The sequence below is a fragment of the Amblyomma americanum genome, chromosome 2 (genome assembly GCF_052857255.1).
Source record: "Amblyomma americanum isolate KBUSLIRL-KWMA chromosome 2, ASM5285725v1, whole genome shotgun sequence".
NCBI lineage: Eukaryota > Metazoa > Arthropoda > Arachnida > Ixodida > Ixodidae > Amblyomma > Amblyomma americanum.
In genome coordinates, this window is record NC_135498.1 from 98148308 (window position 1) to 98173108 (window position 24801).

General features: G+C 51.4%; 1 protein-coding gene across 3 annotated transcripts in view; it reads right to left on the minus strand.

Moving 5' to 3' along the window:
• Window positions 1-24801, minus strand: part of LOC144121657 (monocarboxylate transporter 10-like) — a 71078-nt gene that overhangs the window by 35152 nt on the left and 11125 nt on the right. For all 3 annotated transcript variants that reach the window (XM_077654986.1, XM_077654987.1, XM_077654985.1), the window contains exons 2-3: window positions 9656-9923; window positions 6339-6482 (exon numbers count right to left, since the gene is read on the minus strand). In XM_077654986.1, coding sequence (XP_077511112.1) covers window positions 6339-6482; window positions 9656-9845 — 334 coding nt within the window. In that variant the 5' untranslated portion in view covers window positions 9846-9923. The remainder of the gene's footprint in view (window positions 1-6338; window positions 6483-9655; window positions 9924-24801) is intronic.

A 24801-nucleotide genomic window follows, 5' to 3' on the forward strand; every position in this document is an offset into this window, starting at 1 on the left:
GTCTTCACCCAAGTCAAGTGGTACGGCATTATTATCAAGGGCAGCTGCTTCAACCAAACTAGTCATAGGTCCGACAAAAACCTGCAAGCTAATGACAGCAGCTGTGGCTACAGACGTTCCTCCAACAACAACTAAGGGAGATATTGTCCAAGGTAGGAGCGGCTAGGAACTCACCAGTTGGCGTGAAATTAGCGTTACCTTAGATCCACTGTTATAAAATGCATACACTGGGCCAATCCGAGCAATAGTGGCACTAACGAGGGCACACTGGACCAGTGGTCTATCGAGGTTCTCCTGAAGGCTGCTGTGGAGAGCTCGGGAACGATGCATAGTGGACTTTGGAGCAGCTGATACAGAAGGACACTTGGATGCGAAGTGTCCCTTTTAACGACACTGAAAGCATACAACATCTGACAAGTTCTGGCCAGGACGGCAGGCAGAGGTGCCGTACTTAGTGGAAATAGACTAGTACCGAGGATCCCAGTGGTCTGGGAGGGCTGAAATGCGCTGCGGCCTGTCGGTTCTGCCTGACCAAGCCTGGGAGTTTGTTCGCTCTGTGGTGCGTCGCGGCGCTTGAAGCCTGGGCATTGGTAGCTTGGCACCTGAAGATTGTGTAGACGCCAGTAGAAGGGATAAATGTTTTATTGTCTGGAAAAGTTGCATGACAATTGCCATGTACGCTGCGACTGTTGCTGGGCGTTGCGTTGCAATGGTAGTAGCTAAGTTTGGGTTGGCAATGCACGCCTTGAGGAGCGTATTCTATGCTCTGAGGGTCGATGAGGGCGACAGTCATCCAGAAATTAGCTTAAATTTCTCCAGAGAGTAGTTGACAAGGCTCTCTCTATGCTTTTTTACTCGACAAGTAACTGCCTGTTGCCACTGCAGAAACGTAGTCTTGTCGCTAAACTGTTCGAAGAAAGCTTGCCGAAAACTCTCTCATGTTGGGCGCTGGCGGCCAATGATTTCGTTCCAATCCGCCGCGGCAGCACGCAGTTTTCCCAAGGCGACGGCGAAAAGCGGTGACAAATCCCATAAACAGATTTCGAGTTCGCTCCAATTCTTCAATACAATGGGACGCTGAACTTTTGCCATCACTGTTGTACGTTGGAAACGATGCGGACAGGTCTGGTATTGAAATGACGAACTGGGAATGCAGCGCGTTGTGACACGTGGAGAAGCTGCTCAAGTAAACACGTGAGCAACTCTGAGGTGTGAGCTGCATCAAGACGGCGTGTCGGAGCGCTGGGTGGACACTGCGGAGTCCGGTGAAGCCACAGGAGGCGGCATTTGCAATTTTTGGCGATGTAAGCGAGTAGGCAGTTTATTACGTCTTCCGTCGGTCCGGCAAAATCGAGGATTCGGCGGCCCAGCTCTTCGCGGAGGTAATCTGAAGTAAACCCGGCATAGCCTCATTCCAGCTCACGAGTGGCATGGCGGTAGTCGGAGCAGCACAAAAGACTTAAGAGCGCGAAGGTGAGCGGGATAACAGTTCAGGCGGAGTGGCGGCTACTTCATCGGGCGGGAGCACGACGAGCACAAGCAGCGAAAAGGGCAAAATGGCTCAGGCGAAGCGTGCGAAATGGCTGAGGCGAAGCAACGAAATTGCCCAGGCCAAGCGGCCGAAAGGCTTCATCGGCCGGATAGGCGACGACATGGCTGTCGGCAGAACAGCACAAAAAAACCAAGGCGATGAAGCATGCGGATTACTTGATCAGGCGGGTGAGTGGCGAGGTTTCCGGTCCGGTTCGACGTCGACTGCGCCAGTTGTGAGGGCGTGGGCGAGGTTAGGCGGAGGCTGGACAAGGCTCACGTAATGATGACAACTTTTTTAACGAGGCAATGCGCCGCACTACTCGCTAAGTACGGTGCGCGCTCAACGAACACATGTTCGCTCACTCTGCTCACTCTGCTCACACGCCATGGACCCGCCGCGGTGCCTCAGTTGTTAGGGCGCTCGACTACTGATCCGGAGTTCCCGGGTTCGAACCCGACCGCGGCGGCTGCGTTTTTATGGAGGAAAAACGCTAAAGCGCCCGTGTGCTGTGCGATGTCCGTGCACGTTAAAGATCCCCAGGTGGTCGAAATTATTCCGGAGCCCTCCACTACGGCACCTCTCTCTTCCTTTCTTCTTTCACTCCCTCCTTTACCCTTACCTTACGGCGCGGTTCAGGTGTCCAACGATATATGAGACAGATACTGCGCCATTTCCTTTCCCCCCAAAACCAATTATTATTATTATTAATCACACGCCATGGTCACACGCTCGCTGCATGGCACACGCTGCACAAGGCTTGGCTGCTTGACCTTAGGGGCTGCTGTGAATGGTAGGTGGCGCTAGTAGTGAGTCAGTCGCTCACAGCTTACACAGGGGCGAGGATAATAGACCGCCGAGAGTGGGTTGCAGATCTTATCCCTTTCATTGAAAACATTCTTCAGTGGCATGGCATCAAAGGTAATTCCGGTATTATGAGACATTGGTGCATAGGAAACACACAAGGTGGCTGAAGTTAAATTGTTTTCCACTGCACTACCTGTCGTAGCCACAGTTCTTTAGGATGATAAACCACAAAAATGGAGCATGTACTCTTTAACGTCCACATTTCACACGTTTCATTCACGAGCTGATTAATGCCAACGGTTCCATGCTGGCTGAGAACGTAACAGTGTTAATGCGTTCTCTAGCGATGTATTCACTGGACGTATCTAAAGTAAACAACGATAATGATCTCTACTGTCTCATAGAAATATTCAAATTATGTATCGTAGCTATGTTTGCGAATCTTGAGCATGGTAAAACTAAGTCTATAAGGACATTTAAGAAGACTGACCGAACAAACAGAATTAACATTTATGGGCACTACAAATGCAGAGTACGTGATGTAGCGTGCAGAATATTACGAGGCCCAAACTGAAGAATGAACGAACAAGGAGCGATACAGAGCACTCACAACAGAAATTTTTCTTCGCCCAAATTGTGGAGAAATATACAACTGCTGCAAAAAAATGCCGCCACCGTCTGAAAGACGTTGAAGTAAAGAGCGTTAGATGTTTGGTTTACTAGACGAAGAAAGCGAAGAAGAACGCGCCCGTTGTCCAGTTACAACCCCTCAAGATACGTCCCAAACGGAACTTACTTCGTTTGCGGGCTCAAGCTGGGCCTAGAATTCAGCTTGCGGTGCGATATGGTAACGCTTCAATTAGTAATTGCAAGTATACAATGTTTAGCTATTGTCTAATTGTCGTTTTATTTCCATACCACCGCCCATAGGGTTTTGTTTGCCTACCAAATTCGGTACACAACTGTCACCGGATGGGTGCCCATAGTTGTCGGAGTACATAGCGCGTCTTTACTATCCTCTCTTTCAATCCCATCTTTCAACTCTCCTTCTATCTGCACGTGGTAGCGATTGTGGCTCGGCTTGAGCCAGTGAGCAGGCTTGTGCACTTTCCTTTCTTCCTGGCAGCGACAGACAGACAGACGAATGTATTCACATAGCTGTCCCGTAACTGGACAGTTTTCGTCCCGTTGTAGGATGTTTTGTTGCGGGTGAGAGGGGAAAGGGATGCTAGGTCACAACCAGTTTTATAGGCAGCCATTTTGAATTCGAGGAACCAAAACTATGCCGCCATTTCGTCCCCTGACGTTATTCTCACATAGTTCCACCCCTGTCCACCATATTGCACCAAGACGTCATCATTGGAACGTGGCAGGTGCTATTGTAGATAGCGCTACAAGTCTCCATGGGAGATATGATGTTTTCTAGTTGCTGCCAAAGATGGAGCTGTGATCTCAGGGTGCTAACAAACCCCACGAAAACTGGAAACGTGAAGAGTAAGAGCTAAGGCTCTTAAAATATTGCAGAAGAAAAGAAAATGCAAACTACCAAACACTATCAAAAACGCACTTTTCAAATTTTTTTCACAATTTTGCTGCTATCGGTTACGATGTGTATCACTTTTCGTTCCTTCTTCGCCGTGTATTCTGGGCCACGCTGTTAGCTTCATGATTCTTGTGAACCAACTAATAACTTCTTTGCATTGTAAAGTACCACTTTTATACTGTGTCAGCTTCCTGAAAATTGGTTGTACGTGGCTACCCCGCAATCTTTCTGTATTCAGCTTGCCGGAATGAGTACTTGTTTAACTGCCACTCTGCAACACTATGTACTTTTTTAGCACCATCATTTTTAGCGTAGAGGTGTGATATAGTCTTTATTGATTTTCTAGAATGAAATTATAACTCCAATCGAGCGATCCCAAAGCAGTTTTTCATGCCAGATTGTTTGCACGCGATTGCGGGTGCAAAATATCTGCCACACTTTGATCATGCTCACTGATGCGTAGCCGCCCTAACGCTCCAAATTTTACACTCACTGAGTGTTCACAAGTCTTCTTCTGGCCAAGCTGTGAACAATACCGCCATGCACTGGAACGCTGGCTTAGCGTTCAATCTCCCGCTCAATGATGCCCTTTATCTCAAATGCTGCAGTCTGCTTACACTGCGTGTTTTTGAGCAGCTGGCCGTGCCACCAGTATCTTCTGTGGCCGTATTTCGTACACTGTTCATTTTAAAATGGTCATTTCGTGTCTGTCTTGTCATCTGCCACTGGTCACTCAGATCTACCGGCGGATTTCAAGCGCCTATAAGAAGCGACCCGGCCATTTGGTGATTCGCGACCGAACACCGCCACTGGCTGGAAGTGATTGCTATACGCAGCCAGTGGGGCTGTGCATCGCAGCGCTCTGTCAACAGCAGGAGACTGGGCCTGCCCACTGGCGGCCATTGGCTGCCATATGGCCAGTTCGCTTTCCACAGACGTTTGAAACCTGCGGGTATATCTGAGTGCCCAATGACAGAGAACTAGGGGGACGAGTAACGACTATTTTGAAATGAACAGCTCATAGAATACGGCCCCTGGAATGCAGTGAGGACCGAAAAATCTGCATTATTAAGTTTTGGGCGATAAATGCTGTGTATTTAGCTTAGTAGAATATATTCTAGCGGCTACCTGTGCAAATAGTGCTATCTGAACGAGCAGTGAAGAAGAGCAAATTATTTGAAAAGTTCGCGTTCTTGACCTAGAATGCCAAATATAGGTTCATCCGTTTATAATGGCGGCCTTGACTTTTGAATATGGACTTCAAGAGCTGCTCCTAAATATGGCAGAAACAGATAGGGCCGACAGCTCCTATGGTTGCACTGCAACATAGCATGTTTCACATCCACAGGTCAGGTTTGCTTCGTAATATGTGTGATCATAGCTTTTCAGACAGCGCCAAGAAGGTTAGGGGCACCCGTAACGTGTAGTAGAAAATTTACTCAGTTCGCAATTGTTTCAATGGCGTGTTTTATATTTTATGTGGAAAGTTGCATACTTTGTGAAATGTTAGCTTTTAATGCCACTACATAGATGTGCGTATTTCTTCTTATCCACAATACATATAACAGAACTCAATTTATTCTGTCTTCTGGGGGCTAGAAAATATTTTTGTTCAGTATAATCCAACGCATCGTTCAGATTGAACGCACGCGTGCATTCTCACTAGACGAAACATCAGAGCAATCGCCTCCACGCGCACAAAAACCCGTCCACACAATACAAAAACAAGGCTTTTCATCGAATTCTACATTAGGATATTAATCAACGGCATTAACTTTGGACAACCAACACAAACTACCTGGCTTCGCCGACGGGCGGACACGGCCATAGGAGGCGGCGATTTTGATATGATACTGTGCGCTCAGCGAGTGCGTACGAACGCATTTTTCAGTTGGTATTTTTCTGCGACCAACGCGCCTTCATACCCACTTCGCGACGACGCTGGCTGCTGGTCTTTCTTTGACAGCGCTTCGTTCTTCATTTTAATCCGCCTTTAATAAAGCCAACTCGTATCGGTAACAAGGTGTTGCACACCGGTTAATTTGATTCAGAGTGTAAATGTGGATCGCACTGCTCATTCTTTTTCGCAAATAAAAACAACTGTGCATGAAAATAATGCTCTTTCATTGCTGTGAAAGTTCAAGTACTTCGGGACTAAATTCAATCCTTTCTTGTTTCGTCCATAATAGTTCAGTGATGCTTAAACTTTCATATGCACACGCAAAAATCACATTAAACCAAAAAATAATGCCAATGAAACGGTGGTCCCCACAAGCGCATTAATACCTTCGCTCCTCTCCCTTCCCGGGGCTCGCCCGCTTCCTTCACATAAGTGAGGCAACTCAATTATTATTGTTGCTATATTACAAATGGAGAGTAATCATCACTTTGAGCTTTCAAGCTTTTAACATACAGCATAGAAAATATATGTGACAATAAAATTGCAGTGTAGCTTACCGTATACGCCACCGAGAAATGCGCTCATCCATGTTATATCAGGAGCAAACGACGATGCGACTAAGCCGACGAAAGCCACGAGAGCTCCCAGGAGAGCCATATGGTAGACTGGCATTTTCTGCTGAAGAACTGCCAGGACCAATCCTGCGTAAATACAAATGGTATGCTAGAGTACACAGCGCAAACTCTTGTGAAAGGAAAGCCTCACGGTAGAGTATATAAATGAACATACAAAAATCTAGCACGCTGAAATAATTGAACCCTGCGTGCAGATTTCGCACTCGCGATTCTCTTTCGAAAACCAAAAAAGTTAATTAGAACTGTGATAAGAGAAAACAAACAACAGCCGCCTCGCGCTCCGTCCGAAAGCAACTGATTTTCTTTTACTCCGAAAGTCTTAGACGATCCATCAACTCCCATACCCGCCGACGCCCAAAAAGTGGCAGTGTTTCAATGCTTTGGATTGAGAGGAGCTTTGCGACGTCAGTAAACACGGAAAAATAGGAATACGAACCAGTAATAGTCAGTTTTAGTACTGGACACTGCATGAACTACAAAAGAATAGAATAGAAGTGGAATACAATTGGAATAGAAAGACAAAAACTGAATTAGAATAGAGTTGAACTATAATCGGAATTTAATTACTACAGCATTCGAATAGAATTGCCACGCTTTTACATTATTCGCAAGTGAGTTCCTTAACAAATAGTCAAGGGTAACTTTTTCTGCGTGATTCAGCGCACATGTACGCGCGGCGGAAATGACGTAAAGAGAAAATGGGGCTCACTTAAGTCTCCTTATGTGCGGAAATGCCTTGTGCGATCCGCCGCCTCCGTCATCTGCTGGGCGAGCGCGTTAATGGAGGGGGTGGTTTACAGTAGGTGTCTCATGATGGTGCTACGACTGCACGCCAAGCATGGAAGCAATTTACCAGAAACGAAGGAAATTTCGTACTCGTTTGATTGCGACATCCATAATTAACATACTGGTGCCGTATATATATTCAAGATACGTTTTTAGGAACTGTGCATTTATTAGACGCGCCTTTATTATTCTTCAAACGTCGAAGTAACATGGCGGAGTGGCAGTGTCTCGTTTTGCACGCCGGCGGCCCGGGTTCTGTTCTCACCTAGACCACATTTTTCTTCCCTTCTCAATTTAATTAGCATACAACTTGTCATTGACAGTTCGTGCGCTCACTTTTGCGCACAGCCTCTGTCTACAACTTCCGCCCACGCCATTGATGAGATAAGAAAGGCTTCGCCTTAATATAGATCCTCGATCATCGTCATTGGTGGATGATGTTAACGACTACCAGAACTCCTTCTCCGCTCCCGCATTTTGAGGGGTAGCGCAGAGCCTACATATATGTCACTATTGCCTGATGACACAGGCTAAGTGCACGTTTAGCAGAGGGCGTTCGCTCTGCCTAGTCCGCGCCCTTTTGCCCATGTTCTAACATAGATTACATGCTCCATCAATTTCTGCGCCTTTTCCGTCAGCCAAACACACAATGAAGTGCAGCTGAGAGGAGGCGAAGGGGTTTTGCGCCAGCGGAGGAGCAGTAGTCCAGTCTCCTCAGGAGAAAGGCCACCCAACTAAGGCGTGAGGCTTGTTACTTCGCGCGCGTCGAACTTTCCATAGGGAGGCAGGTCTTGGCCTTGTGAATACGAGTGAAGTTGTAGCATGAAGACTTCTAGAATACGGGGTGCGAGAGCCATGCTCTCGCTCGCGAGTGACGCACCCCCACGCTGTACCAATATATTGGTTTATTTATGAGAAACAAAACAACGCGCTATTAGAAGCAACAAATTTAATCGCTGGAGCTCATCATGCGGCCAGATGCCTATAGGAACGCATCGCTAACTTACCAACTAACAGCAAAGCAAAAGCAATCGCCTGATCTGTGAATAAGGACAAAAAATGCTGTGCCACAATCAGAAGGATGCGGCACTAATACTATTTCGACGCGGCACAAGAAACGAGTCTGCACACGCGGCAGCCGCTCACACCATATATCGCTTCTATCTTCGACTCGCTTGGGGTCCACAACCGGCAAGCAGTCGTGAAAGCCAGCGTACCGAAGTCCTTTTTGGTGCCGAATTATATTTCTTGCATTGCTAGTTTTCAGGTTTCCTTAAGGAAGTCCTCCTTCGAATCGCTGTTTGGGACAGCTCACTTGCGATTCTTGCTCCCGTTGTTGATGTAGGTTGTTCTGTGCTCTCATTACATTGGCTTGAGAAACAATAGTTGTCTACGAGGAACGTAGTCTTGAAGCGCGGCTGGTTATGAAGAAAACGCCGACATACAAAGGTTTGAATGTCCCCTTGCTTTCACTGAGTATGTTATCGAGGCCAAAGCACCCGACGTATCTTTTTTTTATGAAAAGCTCGGTGGTGGTAAAATTGTGGTTATGTATTATTCTTGCACCAAAGAAAAGAACTCATTTTGAAGCGAACACCTGCATTCATCATTTTGTAGCGATAGCTACATTAAGGTAGCATTTCGAGCCTTCAGCGTGGCTGCGGCACGTGACGTTGGCGGCGCCTCCACCGCAACGTGGTCTCGTGGTTGACCCCGTGGTTGGTCACGTGACCAGCCACGTGGTGCGGAGCAGCTGCGGCAGCTGGCCGCTCGGCGCGCCGGCCAAACCGAGCTGCAACAGCTGTGCACATGCGTCGTGTCAAGTGGGACGAAGTTGAAGAAGGAATGCCCATCGAAATAGAGCGGCGAAATACTGGCTTTGCAATTCAACTGAGCAAGTTCCACTCAGGCAGCTGTAGCTATCGCGACACTCCAGGTTTAACCAGAGCTAAACCACCTTTTCTCACTGAAAATTCAGAATGAGGCGGAAAACTAGTCAACACCGGCTCTAATGGGTGAAAGCACATTTTACATGAAGTGACAAACGCATCAAGTGCACCAGTGCGCCTCTTCTTGATCGCGTCAATAACTATCGGTCCTTCCAGCCTAAGCGGCGACGAGTTGAGCACTGGCTGCCTGTTTCTTCGCAGGTAACATACTCGTACTCTGCGTTTTCAACTGCATTCTCTACCTCTATATAGGTTACCATGTATTCCGCTTCGGTTTCTGCCAATTTAGGTGGCATTCTCAAAGCAAACCACAATTGAAATACAGTGTGCGCCACGACCGCTTCTTCTCTTGTTGCCTTCATTTTTATAAGCAACGCAGAAAGATAATCTATTATCGAGTTACTCATTCTAATATTTGCAAAAAACGCCACTTTTTTTCCGCCTATTGTGCTCGTGAAAAGTTTTCCCTTCGAACAAATACTCATGCTAAAGGTAACATCTCACCCATAGAATTTCCGACAGCAGCTTGCACGGACACTGGCCAAGCAGCTTCCTCGTGGCTGATGTCGAATTCGTCCATGAATAGGACGTAGAGAAGGCCACTGCTCGAAGAGGTGAGCATGGTGAAAAATGCTGCGCACGCCGCCACGACCGGGATGGTCCAGCAAGCGTCTTGCACAATTACCGGTGACATACTTCTTTGGGAATTAGCCCCACGGTGGAGAGATCTGGATGCCAGCAGAGCCGCCGTCACTTTACATGTTTCCGTCACCTGCCACCAAAGGAGCACAAAGAGATCAGTGGAATGCAACGAAAAAAAATGGCATACACATATCGGGCTAAAATTGACAGGAAATAAAGTTAACTTTAAAGAACGCTAGAAGCGTCACGCCGACTGCTAAAAGTAGATGTTACATATGAAGAAAGCTAGCTTAATTCACATTACAATATGATTTTAGCCTTCGGATGGTTTATACGAAATTCAACTTTGGAAGAAATTGGACTTAAGGCAACTTTCACTCCTGCAACACAAAGCCGGAACTGTCACGCTGCTTCCAATGAATGAAGGATTTTAGTTGTTCATTAAAAGCAGCTTGCGCGACTAAGTACTTTGAGCATCTCTCTATTTGACAGTAAGGAAAACGAAATGAAGCAGAAACAGGCTAAGTAACAGGCGCTCCGCTGCAGCTTTTATCGAAAGTGCTTTGCTTTTGTTTTTAAGGCATTGACCGTCAATGTTTCATACACTTTCTTCCTGAAGTGCAAGCACTATAATATATTTCCAAATCTTTCATGCACTCATATAAATTTGATTTGGTTCGTGTGATTTGAACATAGAGCTGTGGGTGATGCGCAGAATAGCATAATTCGTCGACATTCCTTCGCAGTGTCTTCCGGACCGTCTGCTTGTCCGCTTCTACACTAAAAAAATTAGCGAGTGCTCGCAAGATGTCGTCTTCGGACACTGATATGAGCTTAGGAAGATGCTTATTTTGGTGGCTAACGCAATGTTCACGCCGCAGACAATCGCAGTAGTACACTACACTTGGAGAACGCACAAGAGGGGTGTGTAAGCGACAGATACTAAGGTAGGTGGGCGCGCGCGGAAGAACCGCGCTGCAGAAGAGCATGCGCACCGCGCAGGGCAGACGGAGCGTCACAGAAGTGCATTCGCACCCTACTCTTGCGATGCTGGAACTCTCCAGGTGCAATGATACACGTCTCGATAGGTAACATGCCATTTTGTAAACATGAGCTAATGGAGGTCCCTTCTTTTTACCAGTGCTGAAATAGGGCAAGGTGAAGTAATGGACCAAGTGGAATGCAGAAAGTTTCTTTAATTGAAGGCAGAAGTTCACTGAAATTAAAGAGGTTTATGGGGAAGATTCTGAATCATATCATGTAGTTAAGAATTGAAATCATTAGTTAAAATATAGACCGAGTTCCGTGGAAACTGCTCAAATAACAGGGCGACTCCGCTGCACTGTCAGTGAACACATCATCAAGCATGTTGAGGCCACTCTTTTAGAAAATCATCGCATAGTCATTCGAGGCCTAGACCAAACAGTCAATATTAGTGTGGCGTTTCTGCACAGAATCATCCAAGACCATCTTCATATGCGTGAGGTATCAGCTCACTGGGTTCTTCGGCTGCTCACAGCTTTTCAGATGCAGCAGAATCTAGATGAATGCTCCAGGACTCTTTGGCGACGAGTCATGGAAACCAGTACTTTTTGAGCAAACTGATCAACAGAATGAAAGCTGGGTCCATGACTATGATCCGGAGGTAAAAGTACAATCGATGAAGGTAAAGCAACCGTAGGGGTGTGCGAATATTCTTAAAAGTTCAACACCGAATCTAATAATTTAGTATATTCGATTACTCTAACGAATAAAACACTGTATTGTAACGACTAAGAAGAGCCCGCGCTGTAGCGAGACAGCTTTCGGCGAGCGCGTGCTTCCGGTTGGTGCTGCTGGAACCGATTATTGTCTGTGAACGCCGTTCTGCGCTTTGTGCTTTGTGCTCGAAAAACCCATTTCAAGTGGTGGAGGTTGACTCTGATCCCGTCCTGGACCTGAGAAACGGCACCGTTACAACACAAATGTCGAGAGACATGGCACAGCCGCCACCGCAGCCGCCAGCACCTGTTATCTGCGCGGGCATGCCACGGTAGCGGGACCAAGCTGTCTTCAGCGGCACCGGCGACAATGACGCCGACGACTGGCAGGCGTCCTACGAGAAGGTAAGCACGCACAACCGCTGGCATGACACAATGACACAATATGTTTATGTGTTGTGTATGCTGGATTTTTTTTAAACCATGCGTTGCTGATAGAACTGTGTAATTAATCTTGTTCCTATTTTACGCCTGTGGAGACTTTCGGTGTGTGAACAAAAGCGGGTTTATGTTTTCTTTTTCTTCGGGAGTGCTCTGCAAAACATGTTTATATTGTTTCTCATCTGTTTCCAAAGAGTGTTCCTTTCTTTTCTTTTTCTTTACATGAGTGTCAACCGTTGCTTGCCACAGGGTGGCATGACCTCGTCAGGAAGTTTCCTGCCTTTAGCCACGTCCCCAAACACAATGATGTAATATTGCCTTGAATAAAATAAAAAAAAGCTAAATAAAGTCGTCTTCTACCTCGCTGATGTCGCCAACTTCTGGTTCTGCAACCATGAAGAGGACATCACCACCTGGTCGGCTTTCAAGACGAATTTCACCGAGGTATTTGGCCGTCCTGGTTTCCGCAAGCTCCGCGCTAACAGCGCTTCCCTGAGCGGGAGCAACAGCCGGTTGAGACGTTCATCAGCTACGTGGAAGACTTGGTGCACCTGTGCAAGCGCGTAAACTCTCAAATGTCTGAAGCCGCTAACATCGGGCACATTATGAAAGGCATCGACGAGGACGCCTTTCAAATGCTTCTTGCCAGGCAGCCAGACACCGTTGCCTTCGTCATCAGCTTGTGCCAGAGCAACGAGGAGCTCCGCAAGCAACGCGTCCCCGCTCGTCCCCCCTTACGACCGGCCGAGGTACTGTCCGCTGATGTCGTGGTCGCAGGAGAGCCCCAGTTCATGCAGGAGGTAAAACGGTTCATCCGTGAAGAAGTCGCCTGTCAACTCGGGCTGGAAGGGAAATCCGACTGTGCGGCCTGCCCGTGGCCCCCCCTGCCGCCGGATACGGGCCGGTGTAGTTTCGGCTACTAGGCTTTGTTCCGGTGCAACGCCAGCGGTGGGGATGGGTTGTCCGGGGCCCATCCTCTTGGGAGCTGCAGCGACTCCCACGGCTGTGAGGGCCAGCCGAATCGTGAGGTCCGTTGTCTGTGCGGAGGCAGGCCTGGAGGCAGACCAGGTTGGACCCACGAAATCCGGTAGGAAGGAATGTCAGAAGTCAAAAACCTCCGCTCACGGGAATGTGCACGGCTACTAATGCTCGGTTTCTGGCTACGAAGAGGTCAGGTCCGCGCGGTAGCGTGCCGACGCACGGTTTCTGGCTACATAGAGGCCAGGTCCGCGCGGGGGTTCCGACAGCCCGAGCTCCTCGGAATCGATGTCCTCTGGGAAGCAGCCTCATTGCGGATCGCTTATGATGGGTGGCATATTGCGGACGCCGAGGCTGACCCGGTCTTGGGGACCACTGGGGACGCTGAGGTAGAGGGTGTGCAGTAGGACCAGTGCGAAAACCGTCGATGTGTGGAGTACCGGTGGAGTAGGCCCGGCTTATCTCACCCTTTGCCCGATTCTTGGTTCGTGGCCCGGGCGCCCGGCCTTGAATACTCCCTCCTCAGTAGGCGTGGAGCAAGCAAGGGGAGGAAATAAGTGCATGGTGGTTGGAAGGTAGCACAGGTGGGTCCCCCAGGGTTACCGGGTTATGGTGCCGAGGGCCAAGCGCCGATAGGCTGACGACCTGGGCCTCTGTTGGCCGGACCACACCACACACACTTCCGGAGTCTGAAAAACCGCGAAACACAGTCGACGGCTAGTAACCGGCCGGTCCGATCCAACCCTTAAAATCGTGGAGGTGGTAGTGGTGGTGAAAACATTTATTACGGATGAATAGGAGGTATGTTTGGATCAGCCCGTAAGGGACCGATCCGTACAAGCACTAGGTGGAGGTCCCTAGTATGGGACCCCAGTGGCGGTTGCCGCCGCCCGGGCGCGCCCGACTAAGGCTTGTTGGGCCTGTAAGTCGTGGCAGCCGAGCAGGGTCGCCTCCAAGTCCTCCCGGGTTGGGTTGGGGATGGGGGGAATAGCGGGTTGGAGGGGCAGGCCCAAACCATGTGATAGGTGTCAGAGGACACTGCACTACAGTGTGGGCAGCTGCCACTAAAGGAGGGGTCAAAATGTTTTAGCGCTGCCGGGCACAGCAATGTATTGGTGAGAAGGCGGAGAAGGAGCCGCTCATCCGCCTTCTTCAGGCCTTTACATGGACTAGGGTAAAGGCGATGACAATTTTGATAATATGTTGTAATATCTTTGAATGTATAGACCGGATTAAAATCGGGTTCCTGATCGGATGGGGAGGAGAAAACAGCCCGGTGAGAGAGCGCGCTGGCGGCTGCGTCTGCTGCCTCGTTTCCTGCCAACCCCTGATGAGCAGGGGCCCATATGAGGTAACGGTGTGCGGGGTCCGTATCCCGTATGCAATTTTGGTATATTCGATAGGCTAGGAAGGGAGTGCAGCCTTGTTCGACGTTCCGACAGGCCCCTCGCGAGTCGGTGATTATGTATTTTGAATTGGAATGTGAGGCCGCGAGAGCAATCGCGACCCCTTCTGCTTGTGTTACACTGCGGGCTCTGAAAGTTAGACCGTTAACTGTGCTGCTGTTGTGAACTACCGCGGCCGTGTACCATCTCCCGTGGTGAGGGCCGGAGGCGTCCACGTAGTAGACACCTGTTTTGTTGCCATAATATCGGGCTAGCGCTTCCGCTCGTGCCAGGCGCCGACCATTATGGTCTTCGTGTGACATGTTTGCTGGAAGAGGCCGCACGTGGAGGGCACGTCTCCACAGTTCCGGGATGCGAAACCTGTCTTCCAATGGAGGGGTGTGTTGGATGTGGAGTCGAGCAAGAAGGCGGCGACCCGACTCCGTTAGCGACAGGCGCGTGTACTGGTTTGTAAGGTGCGCCTCCCGGAGCTCCCGGAAAGTGTTCACCACCCCAAGAGCCATAAGCCGGCTGTTTGAAGTAGTGATGGGGAGGTCAAGGGCACGTTTAACAATTTTGCGAAGGATGACCTCAAGGGCGTCCTCCTCTTGATTCCGTAGGTGGAGATAAGGAGTCGAATAGAGAATTCGACTAGTTACGAAGGCGTTTGACAGCCGCAAGGCATCCTTACTTCGTAACCCTCAGCGTTTGTTGGAAACCCGGCGGACCATGCGGCCCACCTGGTCCCCCACCTTACGGAGTTTGGCCAATGTAGTGTCTGGCCGCCTGTGTTTGTGGATGTAGAGTCCGAGTACCCGTATCTCATCACTTTCGCGTATGGGACCGCTCTCAAGAGAGAGAGATATTTTAGTTGTGCACTTCTGTGAGGGGCGGAGGTGCACAAATTCCGATTTTTGAGGGGAACATTGAAGACCGCAGCGGTGGGCGTAGCGGTCTACTATCGTCGCCGCTGTTTGCAGGCTGGTTTCAGTGTCTCCTGTGCTGCCCTGTGTGGCCCACAGAGTGATGTCATCGGCGTACAGGGCGTGCTGCACGCCGGCGACACCACTCAGCTGAGCCGGCAGGTGCATCATGGCCAGATTAAAGAGCAGCGGGGAAAGTACCGCGCCTTGAGGGGTTCCCCGCGTGCCGAGTAGGTAAGGACCATGGTCTCTATCTTGAATTCGAATGTAGGATTGACGATCCATTAAAAATTGGCTTATGTATTGGAATGTGTTGAGGCCACAGTCGGTGATCTCATGTGTTACATTGTCAAATGCCCCTTTAAGATCCAGGGCGAGTACTACCCGGTCATTATGGGGGCATTCGAGGGGGTCAAGGACTTCCCGAATGAGTTGCAGGAGGACATCCTGTGCGGATCTGTGTGGGCGGAATCCGAAAATGGTGCTCGCAAAGACTTGTTTGTGTTCAAGATATGTAGATAACCGATCCCGCACCATCGTCTCCATTAGTTTGCCCACACATGAGGTGAGAGAGATGGGGCGGAGGTTATCTGTGTCAATTGGTTTGCCAGCTTTAGGAATAAAAGTCACCAAAGCCGTTTTCCATTCGATTGGCAGGGGGGTGTCCCCGCGCCAAATCGCATTGACGTATTCCAGGAGGGACTGGTATGCCAAGTCGGGCAGGTTCGTCAAAAGCTTGACGGTGACTTTATCCCGTCCTGGCGCAGTGCCCCGTTTCATTTTGGCGAGAGCCGCCCGCAGATCATGGAGCTGGAAAGGTTGATCCAGCTCCGTGTTCTCTCTGCCTGCATAAGAGTACGCAGATCCACGGGGGTCTTGGGCTGTACACTGATACTGGTCCCGAAGTTTCTGTGCCAGTTGAGTCGTGTTGCCAGGAAAATGGTGCATGGCTCGCTGCAAAGCTGCAAATGTTTTTGTGTTTCGGTTCGTGTTTGAGTTGGGTCGAGTAGGGCTCGAAAGAGACGCCAAGTGTTTCGGCTGGACATTTGTCGCGCGGCCGTGTTGCATCTATCTGCCCAGTTGGAGTCGGCGAGTTGGGCCGCGTACTCTGCCGCTTTCTGGGTAAGCTCGGCAATTCGAGCTTTAAGCTTTCTGTTGTGTTTCTGGCGTCGCCAACGGCGGACGAGGCTGCGACGGGCTTCCCAGAGGTGTAGAAGGTGGTTACCCATGTCCGTGACCGCCTCTGAGAGCTGGATGTGTGTTTCATGCGAGGAAAGGTGTGCCAGCAGCTGTTGGGACCATGCTGTGTAGCCTTGCGCGGAAATGGGTGTATTATCAAGTGAGTTAAAATTTTGCCTGAATTTCGTCCAATCTGGGATATGGGCTTGTGTTCTGGGACGCTTGAGGGGGCGTGTGCGTAGTGTAGTGTTAATGATGCAGTGGTCGCTACCGAGGGTCTCCTCGGTGTTGAGCCAGTCTGCGTGTTGTATGTTGCGAGTGAAGGTTAAGTCCGGACACGTATCCCTTGTCACGGAATTTCCTAGCCGGGTTGGGTGGACAGGGTCCGTGTGGAGGGTGAGGCCCAACGTGGACGCAAGCTCCGCCAGCTTACGCCCGCGTGACTCCTCCTTGCGATACCACCATTGCTGACTGGGAGCGTTAAAGTCGCCCACAATAAGCAGGGGATCGCGGCCCGCTACTCTTAGCGCGCGGCTAAAGAGGTCAGCAAAAGTCACTCGCTTTAGTTTGGGAGAGCAGTACACGTTGAGTATATGCAACGGTGGGTCCCTGCGGCGGACTGGTAGGAGGGTCACCATTACATAAGAGTACTCTAGTGGGAGGTCGAGATCCACTAGATTTGCTGTGTAGTCTTTGTGGACAAGAAGACAAGACGCGGGATCCTGTTGGAACGTCGTGTAATTTTAAATTGTGGCGCCCAGGCCTGGCTCTTGGAGGGCAACAACGGCTGGTAAGGACTCGAAATTTTCAAGGTAGAGGCGGAAATTGGCCCGCTTAGTGCGGTCCTTAAAGCCTCTACAGTTCCACTGTGTTATTGAAGTTGACATGGCCGAATTGGAGATGGCGGAATTCCTTTGATTAAGGTGTCTCGCCATGATTTAAAATTATTGGGGGGGAGGAGGAGGGATTGGCTGCCTCAGAGCCAGCTACTTGCGCCATCAAGGGGGTGATAACGGAAGGAGCGGGGCAGTTGTCCTCATTGTCCGAATCAATAATCAGACGGGTGAATTTTGAAGGGCGGGATACGTCCCTAATGGGTCCCGTCCGACGGAGGAGGCGGGGGTTGTCCGAGATGTGTTTTGAGACCACCGCGGGGACGGCAGATTTGACCTTTGTCAAGATCTGGTCCATGGCGGTCTCGATCATATATCGCAATTCAGAGGTTAAGCGCTCCTCCATCGCGGAGATGGCTGTCACGAGGGCAGGCGAGATCTCCGCGTCGCTCTCCATTGCGTCCGAGTTCTGCGGGCTCGGTGCGGCGGACGCCAATTTTGATTCTAAATTTTGAATTTTGTTGAGCAAAAGCTCATTCTGTGCCCGGAGCACGTCTATCTGTTTTTTGTATTCCGCGTCGAGTGCGGAGACGGTTACGGGGGAGGGTGAGGGATGGGAGGAAGAGGAGGCGATCTCAGCCCAGCTGCTCACCTGTTTGTGGTGTTGAGGCGCTGATGCCCGGGCGTCGGCAGCGCCAATTGTCTTGAGGGCCGGGAAGTGGCCAGTGTTTCTGCCGCTGGACGGTGGAGGCGCCGTCTTCTTCCCGGGCGCTGGTTTCACCGACGGTGAAGAAGGTGACGATGTCTTGTGGTCGGTGCCGTGAGCACCACGCGGCGTTCCGCCACCGGCACCTGGTTTTGAATGACTTGTCTGCTTGCCAGGTCGCTGGTTTTTTGGCACCTCTGGGCGCTTAGCCTTGGGGCCATGCACCTTGAGCTGCCGGAATTTTCCCGTGCAGTCGCGGGAGTTGGTAGCGTGGGCTTGCCCACAGACTGCACAGGACAGACTGCATTCATGCTGCGCCTTGACTGCGTCGACGGTCGGCGCCGTTTGGCCACACAGGCCGCACTTTTCATCAGGGCAGGGGCAGGTGTCTGCTCGGTGGCCCACAGTGCCGCACCGCACGCAGGCCGGAATGGTTCTCTTGTACGGACGCACAAGGGTCACCTCAGAGTTGTAATGCACATATCGCGGCACCACTTTTCCCACGAAGGTGAGCGACGCGACGTCGGATTTGCCAAGCTTGCGGATATCGGCAAGCTCTCCAGCACGCCACTGGATCTTGTTTTGGAGGGACTCACTGGTCTCGTGCTTGGCCACGGTGATGACGCCGCGGCACACGTCTCCAGTGAGTTTCAACTGGCCGTACATGGAGAGCTGGCCCTTCGGTGATGTTAGTTGAAAATCCCGCAGAAGCTTGTCCGCGACGTGCGGCTCTCTGGTGCCTGCGACGATCAGGTTTTGCTCCCATGTGGGGAGCAGGCTAAGGGATGCTGCGGCCTTGGCGCCCAGGTAGTCCGCGAACGCTGCTCCGAGCTCGCCATGTTGGTAGACATCCCTGAGAGCGACGGTCACCCGGGGCTTCAGGATGATGACGATGTCTTCTGGATGAAGACGCGGCAGTGGCTTTGGTTTCCAAGAGGGTCCGGTCTTAGATTGAGCCCCTCCGTGAAGCGCTGCAGCGCGCGCAGCAGCGCTGTGCCGTGTTGAGCGGCCTGCCGACGTGGCGTCCGCTTTCTTGGAGGCGGCGTCCCGCTTGCGGGAGCGGCGTTCCACTAGTTAGAAGAGCCTGGGGTTCTCGATGGGCGCAGAATCCGGACTCTCAGGCGTTGGAGCTGAAGGAACCTCGGACCAGGCCATGGCGTCCGGGTCGTAGCCGCGTTGTACTTTTTGGGCAGCCATCTTGACACGGGTGGGCGACTCACTCACGGCCGAGCGTCGGCGTTGGCGTTAGGCCTAGCGCCGTCGCCACGAAACGCAAGTGAGGATCGGCCCTAAAATGCGTAAATGTTGCCCCACCTGTGTGTGAGTGGTGTGCACAGGTAGCTGTCGACTTCGCGAACACAGACGCGGCTGTGTTTGCGGGGTTCCGGCCGAGGAACCGTGGCTCCAGCCAAAAGTTGGTGGAGACGATGCGCTGTATGTCCACCCGCTTCGCGCGCTCACAGCGCCCAAATCGTGGAGGAGCAGGTGGCTGCGGACCCCAAGTTAGGATTTTTTTTTCTCTTTCTTTCCTGTCTCCGACGGTCGGAGCCAGTGGGTGGTCGTGCATCCCGTGGGGGAGCCGCACCATTGGAAAAGCTCAATGCCCTACCTGTCCTGGCCAGGCGGGCCAGAAATGGAGTCGATGTCAAACGAAGGATCAGAGCAAAATCTCGCTGTCCCCATTCCCATCCCGATTCCCATAACCCTTTCCCAATTCCAATTTCCCATACCCTACATCCCACCCCCTCCGCTACGTCCTAGGGGAGATCAGGGGAGTCTCCCCGGGCCCGTTCCCTCGGCGATGGGTCGCTTGTAGCATTTCCCCCCTTTCTTTTATTTTTCCACCTACGGGTGGCAAAACGATGGATTGCCTTCGGGCCTTTTCATTTATTTTACGATTGGGTCAAGCCTGTTATACGTCAGTGGTGCAGGCAGGAGCTTATTGGTTTACATTTTTTTTATGGCAGCTCCACCATACTATATGTCAACTCGGGCTCGTGCATGGGGCTCCATCTCTGACACCAGAACTTCCTCCGGCTTTTCAGCAGACTGTCCAGGCACATGTAGCGGATACCCTGCAGATCGCGGACGCCGTGCCCCCGGCCCTCAGCAGGCAGTGCTGCCCCTCTTACCTACGCCACCGTCCTGTCCCGCCCGGCTCCCGATCCGGCTCCTGACTCCTTGGACAATTTCTCCGACGCAACTGCAGCTCCGCCGCCTTTGGCACTGAGACCTGTTCGGTCGTATCAGGCTCCCCCACCACCATCGTTGCCGCACATAGCGCCGGCGCCCCTTACCTACGGTCGTAAATGGCGCACTCGCGATAACAGGCCCATTTGTTTGGGCTGTGGCATTGCCGGGCATGTCGTTCGCTACTGCCGCAATCAGCCCTATCCGCCTATTGACATCATGACGCCATCTGCATACGAGTCCTACACGCAGCCCTACCGCATGCAGCCTAGTCCGCCACCATCTTCGTTCACAACTGACAGCCAGTCTGCAACGCCGCGCCGCTCCTCTTCTCCGCGGCGCCGTCCCATCTCCCCGATGCGCCGCCGCGCCAGCCCCCACGAAGCGGAAAACCAGTGAGCGCAGTTCCCGAGGCAAAAGCTGCGCTTTAGGCGACCTTTACAAGGCCTCTGATGTCCCCCGCCAACGTCGTTGATGTGGCCGTAGATGGTGTTGCGACAGGTGTCCTGATTGACACCGGAGCAGCTGTATCAGTTATGGACGCGATATTTTGCAGCCGCAACAGAAAAGTTCTGACGACATTTTCTGGACTTTTACTGCGTACTGCTACGCCTGGCAAATTCAGCCGCTCTCCGCTTACACTGCACCAGTTGTTATTCAAGGCATCATCTACACAACTTCGTGGTACTGCCCTCCTGCTCGCATGACGTCATTCTTAAGTGGGACTATCTGTCGGAACACTGCTGTCGTCGACTGCGCCCGTGTTGAAGTCGCCCTCTCTGTCCTACCGGACGAGTCCACAGCCGAAACACCTGAATTTCCGTACAAAATTCTTTCCCATGATGTCGAACTTCCAGCTTCCTCCTCCGTTGTAGTCTTCCTGTCGTGTTTCTCTCAAGCCGACTCCCCGATACACCTGCACTCTTTACTCTCTCAGAATTGTTCGCTCGCCGCAGCAACCTACCGTTTCCCTTCGCTGTCCTTACAGTGACCTCTGGAACAACAACCATGCTGATCAGCAATCATTTACCCTCTCCTCTGACTCTGCTTAGTAGTGAATGCATTCGATATGTAGCGCCGGCTGAACTCTTACAAGTCGTCGATGACATCGAAGCCGCTCCTACACTGTCGCTCGATGCTCTCACACCGACCCCTTTGTCACACCGCCCACCCTACGATTTCCTGTACTGTGCTATCGATCGAGACCTTCATCCGTCGTGCCGTGACCAGCTGTTCGCCCTTTTGTGGAAATATCGTTCTTTTTATGCGTGTCAAACTCCACTCGGTAGTATTTCAGCTGTCCCACATACCATCGATACTGGCACCCATCTACCTCTGTGCCCGCGACCATATCACGTGTCAGCTCCGGAGCGTCGCGTCATCACCGAGCAAGTGGACGACATATTAGAGCGCGGGAATATACAGCCCTCGAAGAGCCCATGGTTTTTCGCGGTCGTGCTCGTTCGAAAGAAAGACGGCTCTGTCCGATTTTTCGTGGTTTATCGACGGCTGAACACTGTAACCAGGAAAGACATCTATCCTCTGCCACGCATAGATCTCGTCCCCGATTGCCTACAAGGAGCAGAATTTTTTCCTCACTCGAACTTAGACCTGGATACTGGCAAATACCCGTGGCCGCCGATGACCGCGAAAAAACAGCATTAGTCACACCTGAGGGGATATATTAGTTTAACATATTGCCATTTTGGGTTTGCAGTGCCCCTGCTACACTCGAAAGAGTGATGGATAATGTCCTGCGTGGCCTACGCTGGAAGACGTGTTTCTGTTACATTGACGACGTCGTCGTAGTTTCGGCCGACTTCTCGACACATCTCACTCGTCTGCGCCCAGTGCTCACTTGCCTCACCACCGCACGGCTGCAATTAAATTTCAAAAATGCCATTTCGGAGCTCGAAACTGACCATCCTCGGCACGTCGTATCTAAATACGGCATCTTTCCGGATCCCACAAAGCTTGGTGTGGTCGCCGAGTTTCCGAAGGCGTCCACGCCCAAAGAACGGCGGAGCTTCATCGGCCTATGCTCATATTTTCGGCGCTTCATCCGGAATTTCGCCGCCATCATTTCACCTTTGACGCCACTTAAAGCCCAGAATTCCTTGTCGTCATGGTGCTCCAAATCTGATTATGCTTTCGCAAAACTGGCCGGCTCCTTATTTCACCGCCCATACTTCGCCATTACGACCCGAACGCTTCAACCAAGATCCTCAAGGATGCTAGTGGCATCGGCTTTGGTGCTGACGGAAGCCTGGATTTCATGAAATATGTTCTCGCCTATGCCAGCCGCACGCTGTCTAAAGCCGAGATCAATTACTCCGTCTCCGAAAAAGAATGTTTGGCCATATTCAGGGAAATAACCAAATTTCGCCCATACCTCTATGGCCGCCCGTTCGATGTAGTCACCGAACACCAAGCTTTATGCTGACTGTCGACGTTGAAGGATCCAACCGGCCGACTTGGTCGTTGGGCACTGCGACTACTGTAGTACGACATTCGAGTCATCTACGGTTCCGTACGAGAGCACTCTGACGCCGAAGTCCTCTCCCGGTCACTGCTACTTGCCGACGATGCGACTCTCTCTAGCATTGACCCCGTGTTCTCTTCATTACGCCCTCCAAACATGCTTCTGGAGCAGCGTAAAGACACCTGAATAACCTCTCTCGTGCACCTCCTTTCCGGCCGCACTACGCCAACGTCCTCCCGCTCGCCTCGTCGTCAAGCCCGCCACTTCAATCTGCAAGACGGTCTTCTTTATCGCCGGAATTATATGCCAGGTGGTCGAAGATTGCTACTTCTCATACCTCGCCACTTACGCGCTGAAGTCTGCGCATTCATGCCGAACCCGAGAACGCTCATGCTGGTCTTCGGCACCGTTACTACTGGCATTCGACTTCGGCATCGACTTCGGCATTCGACTTCGGCACCGGTGCTACTGGCACGGCACGTACACATTTCTACGAAAGTACGTGCGCTCATTCCTCAACTGCCAACGCCGCAAGTCACCACCGCAGCGCCCCTCCGGCCCATTGCAGCTTTAACCTTGCCCTGCCCGTCCGTTTGATGGTGTGGGCATCGACTTTTATGGGCCTCTGCCGCCTTCTACTTCTGGTCACCGCTGGATTGTCGTCGCTGTCGACCATCTTACGCGCTATGCCGAGACGTCCATTGTTTCGGCGGCTACAGCCAGAGAATTTTTTTTAAACTTTCTAAAGCGCTGCTACGGACGACACCAAGAGAAAGAAGACGAAGGACGAGCGCTACTATGAACTGAAGTTTATTGGAAAAAACCCATAAAGTTAAGTAGCTCACACAAGGCAGCCAGCAGCGCATGCTGCTTGTGTGAGCTACTTAACCTTGTGTGTTTTTTCCAATAAACTTCAGTTGATAGTAGCGCTTGTCCTTCGTCTTCTTTCTCTTGGTGTCCCACGTAGCAGCGCTTTCGAAAGATTTAAAATAATGTACCAACTCGCTCAACTGACCATGTTAGAGCCAGAGAAGTAGCTTTCTTCATTATTCGTCACCTCGTTCCTCGCCATGGTGCTCCCCGCGAGCTTCTTAGCGACCGCGGCCGCGTGTTCATATGAGATGTTGTCCAGACGCTCCTACAAGAATGCCGCATAGTTCACAGAACAAGCACGGCGCACTATCCTCAGACGAATGGGCGGACAGAAAGATTTAATCGCATGCTCGGTGACATGCTCACGATGTTTGTCACTCCCGACCACTCTAACTGGGACCTCGTACTCCCATTTGTTACATACGTCTATAATACCGCCATCAAGTCTACTACTGGGTTTTAGCCATTCTTCCTCCTTTACGGACGCGAACCTACCTGCCTGCTTGAGGCTATTCTCCCCTACCATCCTGATGCCTCTGACTGCTCGCCTGCTTCTGAAATCGCTCAGTATGCCGAAGAATGCCGCCTACAAGCCCGATCCCTCACGTGCCACGATCCACATCGAGAGAAAAACGCAGTCTTTCTTGTGACCTAGTTGGTTGGGCGCCCGTCACGGCTGCGGGACGTAGTCGGTTCGAAACCCACCGCTGGACACCCACCGGTAAAAATGGGCACAAGCGTCCCCCGGCCTGGCTCTCAGCTTTCTTTAGGGGTGTTCGCTTGGGAGAAGCTCCGTAAACCCCGCGGCGCCCCTCGCGGGCCAAGCCCCAGTTTCGAACGGTGGCACTCCTACGGCCAACGTGGTTAGAAGGTTCGAACCTTGATGAACTGCTGCATCATTCATAAAGAATGGGGTCAACCATTTACTCGCCTACCTGCCGGCTCCCTTGTTCTGCCCTGGGTCCCTTCTGGCCCCCCTGGGTTGTCGTCCAAGTTCCTCGCCAAATATCACGGCCCTTGCCGTGTTGTCTCTCAGAGTTCCCCCCTGAACTACATTGTGGAACCGTTGATACCCTCCTCTGACCACCGGCGCCATGTTCGTGAAACCGTTCACATTAGCCACCTGAAGCCTTACCATGAACCCGTGATGTGCACCACGCCTTGAGTCGCCAGGATGGCTGCTCCTTCGCCAGAGGCTATTGTAACCACGAAGAAGTGCCCGCGCGGCAGCGAGACTGCTCGCGGAGAGCGCATGCTTCGGGTTGGTGCTGCTGGAACCGCTGACTGTCTTTGAACGCCGTTCTGCGCTTTGTGCCGT